Here is a 13,180-nt window from a genome sequence, read left to right as displayed (position 1 = left end):
ACCTAATATATGTCTTTGACATCAAAGTGTCAGCTTCTAGTGACTGTGATCTAATCAGCCAGCAGGAAATGACTCTTAATAAATAAGTTTGAAAAGGAACGATCAGAAATATAGAAGTGGATTCTAGGAAGGAGCTATGTAGAGGACTTTCACTTTCAAGAGGTCTTTGATCAACGATGTTGGTTCTTACTGAGAAGACAGTTGAGTGCTTTAAGGGCTGAAAAGTGGCACTTGGGAAAGAAAAAGATTAATGTGTCTTTGGGGACATATTGCAGTTGTTGGGGAAGTGAGAGATAAAGTATAAATTGATTTTTGTAGAAGTTTAACCCACATGAGGAAGTGGTGAGTGATTACATCAGTGAAATATGGATATGAAAAGGCTGAAGGATTTTTTTTGAATGGAGAGATCTCAACATGTCTTCTGAGCCTAAATGGAAGTTCCAACACAGAGGTAAATACTAAAAAGGAAGAAAAAAAGAATCTTCCAAGAATTATTAGTGTCCTAAGTAGGGTGTGTGATCTTAATAGTAAAAGAATACACATTGCCATGTAATTCCTCCAGCTAACAGTCCTCAACAGCTTTAGTACAGAATGGGAAGGATTTTAGGATTGCATTATGACCGTCGGCACTTTGCCAGACAATTGTTAGAGGAATTCATGGAGTGAGAGTTCCCAAGATTGTAGAGGAGGAGGCATTTACATGACACACCATAGAATGTAGGCCAGGGAGGTATTAAAATTGCTTTAAAATAGAGAGAGCCAGAGAAGTTTTATTGACATAGGTGTAGAAATGACATTGGAGTTTGGTCTTAGGAATTAGAAGGTTAGTAGAATGGGTGGCTGGGCTTAGAGCATGAGGAAACAGGACTAAATATTTCAGAGAACAGGTCATTATGGATAAAGAAAGCACCCCAAGTACTCCACTCTAGCTACTCACTGTCTCTGGTGTTGGTCAAATCATCTGTCCAGGTATTAGCTATAGAAAGCCTGACAGTCAGTTCTAAGTAGACACCAGACATTGAATTTTTATATAATTTTCCATGATATTCAGGTGAAGCCTGATTGAGATCCATTTCTTTCAAAGATGATGTAGGGAGCAGATTGGAAAAAATTGAAAGGGAGATAACACTGATGAGTTCTGAGGAAGGTCAAGAATCCCCCTAAGGCAAGGACATGAACAAGTTGCCCACTTACATCTTTGGTTTCAGAATTATGTTAGAGTAGCTACTAGAAAGGAAGTCTGGAAGCCTGAATAGGAAGGAGAAAGTGGCAATCACCTTGAAAGGAGAGTAATTTGTAGGCAAGTGCAGAAGTACTGAGCTCAAATAAACAATTTTGAATAAATTGCTTGGAATAAATTGGAATAAGGTATACCTTCCCATTCTGGCAGGTAGAAAGGAATTGGGATAGAGGAATAAACAGCTCCCACTAGGATATCTGAGGAGCACTCACCATCATCAAATAGTTAGCAATCCGCAAATCTAGGGTAGGGCAAATACATCTCACTTTTAATATAGGTCCCCCACATAACAGTGATTTACAGAGAAACTTGAGAACCTGCAGCAAGAAATGATGAGAGCATTTAATGAACAGGTGTAATGTAGAAGAGAGGCTTTTTGCTTAATGATAAAAGTTTTAGCTCTAGAGAGAATACAGCATATTAGGATCGGGTATAAAAGGGATGATAGATTACTAGAGGGGCTTTTGTCTCTCTATCTGGTGATAAAATCAAGATAGATTGTAAAATATGAGTTTTTGGATGATTTAACTAGCCCTAAGGTAACAAGGAAAATTTATTCACATTTAGAAGGTCCTAAAGCCAAATGGCATTTAAATTTGTGGTTCAGCCAGTAATCTATGAATTTGTTCTCTTTTCTAGAAGAATATGAAAGCTGCATTTAGAAACTGATGCTCACTTGGTTTTATGTTCTCTGCAAATACACCAACCTTGAGCTAATCAGGTTGAATGTAAACTCAACAGCCAGGTTAGGATGGGTTTTAGTACACACGACCAAGGTTCCAAAAATTTTTAGGGGGAATAACCTTATTTTGAAATTCCTAAGAAATGAAGGAAAATAAAAATCAGTTACATAAGCCCTAAATTGTTGATTATTTCGTTATTCACTCACTAAATATTTGCTGAAGGATAGAGAAAAAAACTGTCATTTTTTCTTGAAAATGCCACCAAGGCATCATTTATGTGGCTACTATAAGCTTAGCTTCATGGATTTAGTGAGAATTAGCTTCAAATATCTAGTTCTGACTTTTGCAAGCTGTGTAAAGCTGAGTCTATAGTTTAAATGAGATAGCTCTGGAATTAATTTGTTCATGGTGAGACTTTCTTAAAGGATGGTTAGTGAATATTCAGGCACAAGACAATTGCTAGAGAATGTAGGAATTAAGATAAAGTTTGTTGTAAAATGTTTTGAAATTCAGCTAAAGAGATAGACAGGTAAAGAACATATAATAATTCAGTGCTGATAAGTTCTAAGCTTAGAATATATACTATGAGGTTTTGAGAAAATGTGAAGCAATGAACATTGAACTTTACAGAGAGTGAATAGTATAAGGTTTGCCATGGTGGAGGAAACACAAGAAAGAGTCTTCAAGAATAAGGACTGGTAAAGTACTAATGCCCACATTTTATGAGGCTCTGAGTTTGATCACCACCACTGCAAATGAAAATAAAATAAAAAGAGTAGCAACCAAACAGGAATAATCCACACAGAACTGGCAGGAGAAGGTAAGAAATTCAATGTTCCAAGCCATAGTTTAGCATAAATCAAAGCTTGGAGGCAAGAGAAAACACATCTGTTTAGGAAGCATTAATTGAATTGGATAGTGAGTTTCATGGCAACAATAGAAGCAAGCTGGAGAGGTAACAGTGACCAGGTCATGCATGCTATTAGATACCATGTTCAGGAGCATGCATTTTAACACATAAGTAGTGAGAGGAATATTTAATTGATATAAAAGGCAAGAATAGGACCTGACCACAGAACATAAGTCAGAGGGAAAAACACTGGAGGCAGTGGGCTAGGAGGGAAATACTAATGCCTTGGAAAGGGATAGTGACTTCTGAAAATAAAAGGAGATATAGTCAAGACAATTTCAGAAGTCAGGCCAATAATGTAGAAATAAAGTGAGAATTGAGGATGACTCCAAAATTGTTGTTTTTGATATCTGGGCCAATGTAAGATTACTTAGTAGTTACATGTGAACATTATGATTTAAATATATAACTTCTTTTTATTTTAATTTTGTCTTTTATTGAAAATAATTTTTTTCATGCAATATATTTTGGGCATGATTTCTCCTCCTCCTCCCAGTTTGTTCCTACCCACCCCCCAATCTAGAACCATACATTTCTGTCTCTTTTAGAAAACAAACAAGTTTATAAGGAAGAACAATAAAATAAAATACAACGAATCTAAAACAAGCAAATCATAATAGGACAGATACAACTAAACAAGTAAAAAAGGGCCAAAGAGAAAGCATAAATGTATACAGCCCTTTTAAAGACTCGAATACATCATTCTATGAATACCACAATGTTTCCTATTTCCTAATTTTTTATATTTTATAATAATTTCTTTCAATAATCTATTGGAGATGGATAGTATAAACCTTGTCTTTGTTCCGTTTCTCCCCAAAGAGGAGTCTAAGACCATGCTCCTCTTCTAATCTAGGTGGTTAGCAGTATTATTTCCCTGAAATGGGAAACCAGAAGAGGAGCAAGTTTGCATTTCTCGTTTTTTTGCACTTGGCCTCAACAGAAGGCAAAAGATTGGCTATCAAGCAACCTTCTAGAGAGATACTGTTGAGCAGAGTCTACACAGAGATTTGCTTATGTGCAGTATTTATATCTAAGAGAGTATGCAGTAAATGTGTAGTTGGTAGAGAAGAGGGAAGAATTTGTGTAATGGCAAAGAAGTGAAGGGTTGATATAAAGATGTGGGGGAATAAAATAAGAGGCTCTTCAACCAAATTGAGGGGGATTATGAACTTCTGAAAGTAAATGCAATATTGTGTGTATAGCTTTACTGCATTTTAATGGGTAGATGTCCTATAGATTTCTTCAGATTTATCAAGTGGTACTTAACCTATAGAGGCTATCAAAAGCTGAATTCTACAACATAAATGAAGCTACTTCAACAGGCTTCTGCATCCAGTAGAAACACTTCTGAAGTCCTTCAGAGCCTTGATAAATTATGAATTATGTATTTATAATTTTATTTTGTTCTTTTCTTATAATAAAAGGCTTGTTCTTAAAGTGTGTAAAGTATTTGGTAATATAATAGCTTGATCCACCTCTGTCAGCCAGATTAGGAAATTGCCAGATGTAGGTTTGTGTCTGAGAGTGGAGTTAACTTAGGAGAAAAAACTTTGTCTAGAGAAAAATTGCAGGACAAAGACTGCACTATGAAACGTAAACCAACAAACACAATGACACGCAAACAGATAATGGTTATTGTATGAGGAAGAAATCCAGATGATATTGGCAAGGAAATGAAGAGACACATTGTTTCTCATATCCTGTAAGGATGGACAATCAGAAATGAGGAAAAGCAAGACAAAGTTCACAGGAGTTACTTCAGTGGAATAAAAGTAAAGGGAAACTGTCCCATTTAACCCTCTGAACAAGTGAAAATGATAGTTGAAGTATAAATGGTCGCTATGGTATACAAGCCTACAGTGGAACTTGGACTAACAACTGAGAGGTCTCAAGTCACTGTCCTGCAAGGATAATATCAATTACTGAAGTAAGCTTGCCATAAACAATGACATCTTAACCAAGGTTAAGATACACAGCATATATGTTCCTGAAAATACTGAATCTTAAATTTCAAATTTAAGGTTCAAACCAGCCAGCTGTCTCTCTATAATTGTTTTGATGAGCCTACTTATACAGCTTATGGAAGCCAAAACTATACGTCAAATAAATACATGTTAACATTTTGTCTTTAGCCAATAAGAAGAAAGAGAAAGAACGCCCAGAGATCTCTCTTCCTTCAGACTTTGAACATACGATTCATGTGGGGTTTGATGCAGTCACCGGGGAATTCACTGTAAGTAAGCTTCTTATTTTGTTTTGTAAGCCATTCAAAAAAACCTATTTCCGTTTTGAATATAGGTTTCAAGTAAGAATTGCTGTATTCCAAAATGATAGATTGGAGATGGACTTTTCCTGAATAATCATACATAGAAATAGAAAGTAGAAGACAAGGTTGACAAAATTATTCTGCCCATCTTTAAAAAGTGTCTGATCGCCTTATAATTCAACTTACTTGAAAATATTTATCTGCCAAGGCACAGGAAATGTAGCTATTATAAGGAGACCCTGCCTGAACCTGTTCTTTAATCATCTGAAGCTAATCAAATAATAATTTATTCAGCTTGGTCAGTGAAGGCAGTTCATCTGAATAATTCAGGCTTTATGGTGAGTCCTGAATTACACAGATCGGCTAACTACACTAACCAAAAGTCTCTGTAAAATTTTCCTGTTCACCTGTTTGACTTTTAAGAATATAGATTATTTTTAAGATCATTAACATGTATATTTTGTAGACATTAAAACCACAAGCCCCATGCTTTAGGAAGAAATATTAATAATTGCATATCACATATGCCTTAGTAGTTAGTTATATGGTTACATATGATTATATATAAATTCTCTGTAATAATGGTCCACATGAATTATCTGGATGTGACAAAAGCCTAGATCTATTCCCTTTTTGGATAATTGCAGTACACAAATAAAACAAACTCTCAGATATATTCCATGTTATTCCTCTAAGGAAATTATTTGGTACCGCTTTATTCGATGGTGAGGAGAGAGATGTTGCTATAAATATGACCCCATATTTCAATTAATTTTTCTATACTCAGTGTAATTATTTTATTTGTTCAATTCTCGAAGCCAGCAGTGCAAGAGTGAAATAGAAACAGAGTAAATGTCTTGGTCTTATTCATTAGTGTAGGTTAATTATTTCTATGTTCTCAGTAGCAGGCAGAAAAAAAGGCTGAGAATTAATGAGACTGCTGAAATTGAGATAGATATGATTTAATGAATTTTATTATTTTAGTCAAAGACACTACTTAAATGCCATTTAGTTTGAGCCCAGCTTTTATTTCATTGTCTACGTTTCAAAACTACAAACCAATTACCAACACTACCACCATCATCTTTCCCATTGAATAAAAGGTTTTTTTTTAATTTTATAATCTGACCATTGTGTGTTTTAAAACATCCAAAGAGATTTGAATTTTCTGATATCTAAAACAGGAAAAGCCCTCAAACTTCATAGTCTTGTCTAATAATTTATCTCTTTTATTTTAAGAACTTAATTCTTTAGTCCCGCTATGCTTCTCTTTTTTTAAAAAGTTGGTTGTTGTTATTCCATGTTTTCTTTTCTTATACTTTTTCTTTTGGGTACTGCTGTGAATGTTTTCTCATTTAGCATTCTGGTTCACTTCCACTGTTTTATTTCTTTCTGCCAATTTGACATCTTTTGCCAAATTTCCTCATCTTTAGCCCTTTCTTGAATCTTTCTGGGTTCTGAATGGAAATAAAGGGAGACTAAATCCCCCCCCCCCCCCATCTTGCTGACTGCAACACCAGCTCTTTCCACTGTGGTCTGAACTAGAAGCCAGTGGACCACTCAGAGAGGAGTGAGGTAGAATATATGACAGACAGCCTTTCTGGTCCTTATGCAACCACACCAAATAACATCCTCTTATGAAATTCATCTGAAATGAACTCACTGTTTACAATCAATTCATAGAAATTCATTGACCTTGTAGACAGATGCAGAGCAAATTTGAAAATTTGAAGTACCTTGTTTTTGTCTTGATGACCTTACATCTACTTGTACATTCATTTTTAAATGATCATAAATTCTATCTTCACTGTTATCTTAAACCTATAATTTACAATTAATATTCTAGTACATTTCACTTTTAAACCACCAAAGGTAATAAGCCTTTAAAACTTCTCTTGGTAGGATTTAGAATTGGGTCTTAATTACCATACATACCATTATGTCATAATCTGTTGGGGAAATTCATATTGTTAAATTTGATTATGGTGGTTGTGGAGGTTGAATTTTGAGCAATTTGATGTACTGTAGACCAGTTGTTTACAAGAGCCTGCTCTTTTAAATAATTGAACACTAATTTGATATGTTGTTTGGTAATTGCCCTAATGACTAACCTTTATACATGGGCATATACTTGGACCCTAAAGCTAAAATTAGGATGGGAGGTAAGATTTGGGTTATTAAATTATTACAAGTCCTTACCCATTATATTGCCATTTTTGTCCCAAATACTTCAGAACTCCCCTTTCCAGACCTCTAGACCTGTGACGGTCGCTTCAAGTCAATCAGAGGGAAAAATGGTATGAGTGATATAAATTATCATTTCTTATGATAAGATAAATGCTTGGCCTGTTCTATCATGCTGCCATTTTCCTGGGCTACACTGGACACCCCCAGCTTGATGTACACCTACTTGTTATTGTATATGTATATATACAGGCATCGATACGTGCTCCTGCTTCTGATGCTCAGATTCTTAGGTCTTCATTAGCTGTCTAACTTCTTAGATTAGTTCCTCAATTTGGAGTAATGAAATGACTTTCTGATTATGTGCCATTGTGGCATGTGCTCAAATTATAGTAATCAGGTCTCATTGATAAACTGGTTTGTCTCATCTTAGAAAAGAGAAATTATGTTAGCAGTGTAGTCATGTGGTAAGTAGAGTTATCTGTAGGAAATTCTTCAACTGACAGCAGTTTTTTCCTGCTGTCTAGTGATGATCACACCACTATTTATTACAAAAGTTTATAAGTGCCATGGGAATATATAATACCTACAAATATTCTAATGATTATGGTAATGATCATGCCAGTGAAGTCTGCTTTAGTGGTTATGTGCAATGCATACCTGGATTTGTAACATTTAATAACTCCTTTGGCCATTACAGTATTAACCAAATGCTATTAATTGCACTTAGAATCAGAACTGGGATCATGCATGGGCTCCTGAGTTCCAATTTTTTGGCTTAAGGCTTTAGCATCAATCTGTGTGATGAATGCATGTAAAAGTGTTGTTTCACTGTGCTTGGAGTAACCATAAATGCCAGGAATCAAAAGCTTATATCCCAAATCAAAGTAGTTGGGTCAAAGCATGTTTCTTTAGCATTTGAGATGTCTTAAAATAGACAAATTTGTTAATTTATGTCTGATCTTATTTGTGGGAAGTGGGTTTTGTGAATTATATCATCAAATGCAAATTATTCATGCAAGATGTGAAATGAAATGTTTTCCCTTTCCCTGATATAAGTGCGTATTAAACCGAAGCATAGTGTCTGGCTCTGTACGGATGGCTTTAGTCTAATTTTCTCGAAGCCACCCATGACTATTCCCACAAAATACAGAATAATGTCAATTAAAACTAAGCTCAATATTGTTATATAGCCATCCTTTGAATTTTAGCCACATAGATTGGTCCAATAAGAAATGGAAATTTAGCTAACCAGAATTGGGAACTGAAATTTGTAAATTTATCCCGTGGCCATTGGCTATCTGTAATGACCCAGTTATAAAAGCAACTTACAAATGAATATTGAAGCTTTTCATAATGCCATCCTTTGTCCCTCCAAATCTTTGTTGCTGCTTTTTAGTAATTTCCACAATCATTTAATGGTAATTATTACTATTATTTATGGAGGAAGCATCTGGTCCAAAGTGGAATTATATATCCAAACTTTGGAACACCATTGTTTTCTCTATTCTTTTAAATCCCTTGTCCAGTAGCCTGCCCTGTCCCTGGTTTAGTTAATACCCCCCTATTTCCATAACTTCCCCACTTTAAAAGGGAATCCCCCATTCAGACCCATTGGTTTCATCTCTTCCCACCTTCTAAGTTGTCCCACATTCTGTTTTAACTTTCTTTTCTTTCTTTATTTACGTCCATTACAGCCAGATCTCTATGGCTCACAGATGTGCCCAGGGAAGCTCCCAGAGGTGCGTCACAGGCCCAAAAGAAGCTTGCATCAAAGTGCTTCTTTGAGATGTCATAGCACTGCAGTAGCAGGTTCATGTGTGTGCAGTAGAGTCGTTGCTTGGCTTATCTCACTTTTTTGTTGTCATTCCCTAACTCTGGAGGCCCACGTCACACATTGTTTTGCCGAGACTTCATGGGACAAAGCCATTAAAAAAATTGTGTCTGGATGCGCTTCAGCAATGGTGTACTCTCTCCGAGTTGTTCTTGGAGGTTGGATAATTATAAAATTGGGGATATCTGCAGGTTTAACATGCAGTCAATACTGAATGCTTGGTATAAACTTAACCTCTGTAATTTTAAATAATTCTCCTTGGTTGGATTTCTTACTATTGCCCCCTCTGTGCTCTAAATACTTCATATTATTCATTACAAATTCTCACAAGGCTTTGGTATGGTTTTACAGTCCCCAGCTTCTATGTGGCCAATAAATGAAGTAGGGAGGAAGAAAGAGGGGGAGGAGAGGAGGAAGGCATGCCCTGGAGAAAGCTGCATGAAAAATACCCAAAGCAGCATAAACGTTACTCATTAGTGTTTCAGTGGTCATTCCTCCTCCACAATTCTACTTTTTCTCCTCCCAATTTGACCTCACTATAAAGCCCTAGAACCCCTAAATTATATTTTCTAAACAGAAAGTATAAACTGACCATGGGTAAGGCTTTCCTTTTATCTGAAAGGAAATTCTGGTTAAAACATACCCCCCAAAGAGCTCCAGCCATTTAAAAACCAAAATCAAAACCAAAACAAAAGAACCTTTGATCTGCACTATACTATACTGTGCACAAATTTAGAGAAGTCTTGCTATGTCTGCCCTGAGTCGCCAGAAAAATAAAAAGCTAAGCTGTAAACATCATTTCATGGATGAGCAGAGTCAATATGGAGGTGATTTCCATGTGCTTTTGTTTTTAATCACAGTCATATTCTCACCCACCCTTTTAAGTTGAATCCTAGTTTTACCTCTGTGTTTTGGTTAAAGAAGAGAATGATTGCATTCTTAAGTTACTAACGTTAAATCTAGAATGTGACTTCAGTTTCCCAAGTGTAATCCTACAGGTAGCATGGGCTTCTTGGTGAAGAACTTTACTGGAACAGGAACGTGCTCCTGATGAATGTTCTGAGCAGCCATTTTTCCCTTTGATTGTCTACAGGGAATTCCTGAGCAATGGGCACGATTACTCCAAACCTCCAACATAACAAAACTGGAACAGAAGAAGAACCCACAAGCTGTTCTTGATGTCCTCAAGTTCTATGACTCCAAAGAAACTGTCAACAACCAGAAATACATGAGCTTTACTTCAGGAGGTAAGGAAAATGCTAGGGATTCAAAGAGTGAAGATTAAATCTCAGTTCTAAGAGCCTCATCTTGAGGCCAAAATATCTATAGAATATTGAGGGTCAGCTTCAGTATTGTCTGCAGATGGCTTCAGTGTAAGTCAACCAGTAGATGGGGTGGGAATTCACACTCATGTTGGAAGCTTTGTTTTAGTTGGATGTTACAAATAAGGAAGTTGTTCATTGGAGCAGTGACGGTTAGCTTGCATCAGCAACCACAGTTGTGGCTCTTCACTAGTATGACTCTAGTCAGTCATTTAGGATTAGGCCTTGAAAGTGCTCGTGAAGTAAGAGTGTATCAGTGAACAATGATCTCTAGTAATTTATTTTGTCCCTTAGATTAATTGATCTGTTCAATGACAATACAGAATTACTTTTGTGCTTGTCAGATTATTCCCAACTGGGGGAAAAAATAATCCATCTATGTTACTATTTATAAAGATTGAAATACTGTTGTTAATACCAAATTGTGACTTCATTTGCTGGTATATCCATACCTATGTTAATTCCAAATTGTGATTTTATTCACTCTTATGTACACATTTTATTTTTCATTTAATATTTTATTTATAGGTTTTTATTTTTATTTACCATTTTAATTTTGGGGGAAAGTCATCTGTGTTGGTTCTGTACAGCAAATCATTTAGCATAAAAAGAAAGAAGTAAATACTATCTCATTACTCAAGTTGAAGTGAAGCCTTCATTAAGATTTGTAAAGTGACTGTCTAAAAATATGATTAGGCCTAATATGCGCCATTTTAGAGAGGGAAACATGCCATTTGTCATAGATTTGATGCTGAAATAAGCAGACTGTAGGTAGGATTTAGGAAACAAAGGTGATTTCTTTCTTCTGACTTTTCAGATAAAAGTGCCCATGGATATATAGCAGCACATCAGTCGGTAAGTGAAAAATTAAAAATTCTTTCTCATGATCTTCAGGAGATAAGATCTAACCATATAATTGCTTGAATTTGGTTTCATATGTCCACCTATTAGACATACAGTTTAAAAACAGTTTTTAAAAGCATAATTTAGAAACATAAATATTTATTTTATCTCTTTTAACATCTATTTAATATAGAACTATACATATCTAGTTTATTTACTAAAGGTACAGCAGGTTTCAGTAATTTCATATACCACTGTTATAATCACTTTTCATTCTAAAAACTGTAATATTTGTTACATCACAAGTTGCAGAGAAGTCACAGATTTTGCAAAAATTATTTTATAGGAAAGTATTTGATTATGTTGTGATAGTTGTGGTAATACTATACTATCACTGTACTTCCAGTTAAAACTTCAAAGGAAGCATTATTTTTATAATCAAAATATCCACTATTTACCACAATCTGTCTTCTAAGTTATATCCTAATACTGGCAGTCAAGTGTGTACACTTAATAATGGTGTCAGGAATTCATGTTAGGAGGGACCTTGCCAACCCCTAATTTACACGCTCCTCTTTAGAGAGGGCATAAGGATGAGAGGTAACCATCAGAGCTGGTTCAGCAGTCCCTTAGGACATCATCACAAATGTCTATGTTTATTCCTCCTTAGTGAGAATATTATTTCTGGTTTTTTCTCAGGTTGAGGAAGAAATAGATAATGCTACTGAAATGGTATGGAAACTTACAGTCAAGGCCACTTGGGTTAGACATTAGAAAATCGAGATTTATAATGCTTCTAGTACACCTGTAGAGTGCTTTCTGTCATAATCAAGTCACACTATAGCCCCAACTAGTCACTAATCTGGCTTTTATACACATTTCATGCAAGTGAAATTAAACAGTATATAAACTTTTAGAATTTGTTTTTTATTCATAATATTTCCATGATTTTGTCTGTGCAAATAGGTTGCAACTTGTATTGATGCAGTATTCTGAAGTATGAATGCATCACTGTTTAACCATTAACTCACTTAAGGCTTTCCAGACGATACCTAGTTCTTACTTATTGCAAATAAAGTTCCTATTAAAACTCATGTGTAGGGGATGATGAGATAGCTCAGTGGTTAGGAGCATTGGCTGCTCTTCCAGAGGACCTGGGTTTGAGTCCCACCACCCACATGGTGACTCAGAACCATCTGTGATTCCAGTGCTACAAAACCTGACACCTTCTTCTGAACTCTGCAGGAACCAGGCACACACATAGGCCTTGACCTGCATGGCTTTGGGATTAACCTGAGTGGGTCAATGAGGGATGAAGAAATGAAAACCATGTTCAAAAAAACTAGGTCTGGTGGACTGTGTGCTCTAATAAAGATGCATCAATAGCCCAGAAACTCACTCTATTTTATTACATACAGTTGAATGAGTAGTCAAGTTTATTATATATAGCTGAACAAGGTGACAGGTTAGGGGATTCTGTAGGGGACCAGTCTCCGGTTGCAGGTATCCACAGGAGGAAGCTACTGTTGATAACTTTCTGTACATGTGATCAACATCCATACTTGCTCCAGAAGAAAGCCTTGCCATTCTCATAGGTCTGAGGCATTGGGGATCTTAGCATGGGTATGCTTACATCAACATTACACTTCCTTCAGGACTTCTTCCACTCTCCACACATAGTACTCAGAATTATATATAGGCAAAACACCCATAGACATAAAACATAAAATGAACAAATTCATGTATATTTGTCTGTATGTGAGTAATTTTTATTGTTTAATTTTTCTTTTTTCAAAAGAAAACAAATTACCTTTTTTCATTTTACATACTGATCCCAGTTCCCTCTCCCTCCCCTCCTTCCATTCTCTCCACATATCCTCCCACCTCCCATCCAT

The 13,180-nt window shown here is 35.8% G+C and overlaps 1 protein-coding gene across 8 annotated transcripts in view; it reads left to right on the top strand.

The window, feature by feature from the left end:
- The window catches only part of Pak3 (p21 (RAC1) activated kinase 3), a 266,630-nt gene that overhangs the window by 184,087 nt on the left and 69,363 nt on the right, over positions 1 to 13,180 (top strand). For 6 of the 8 annotated variants that reach the window (XM_057759182.1, XM_057759181.1, XM_057759179.1 and 3 more), the window contains 5 exons: positions 4,969 to 5,069; positions 7,337 to 7,399; positions 8,984 to 9,028; positions 10,214 to 10,367; positions 11,260 to 11,297. In XM_057759182.1, coding sequence (XP_057615165.1) covers positions 4,969 to 5,069; positions 7,337 to 7,399; positions 8,984 to 9,028; positions 10,214 to 10,367; positions 11,260 to 11,297 — 401 coding nt within the window. The remainder of the gene's footprint in view (positions 1 to 4,968; positions 5,070 to 7,336; positions 7,400 to 8,983; positions 9,029 to 10,213; positions 10,368 to 11,259; positions 11,298 to 13,180) is intronic. The other 2 variants (XM_057759184.1, XM_057759185.1) reach the window with 2 other exon arrangements.

The sequence above is a fragment of the Chionomys nivalis genome, chromosome X, assembly GCF_950005125.1.
Source record: "Chionomys nivalis chromosome X, mChiNiv1.1, whole genome shotgun sequence".
In the NCBI taxonomy this organism is placed as follows: Eukaryota; Metazoa; Chordata; class Mammalia; order Rodentia; family Cricetidae; genus Chionomys; species Chionomys nivalis.
The sequence above is the reverse complement of the archived record's forward strand: the minus strand, read 5'-3'. Positions and strand labels throughout refer to the sequence as shown.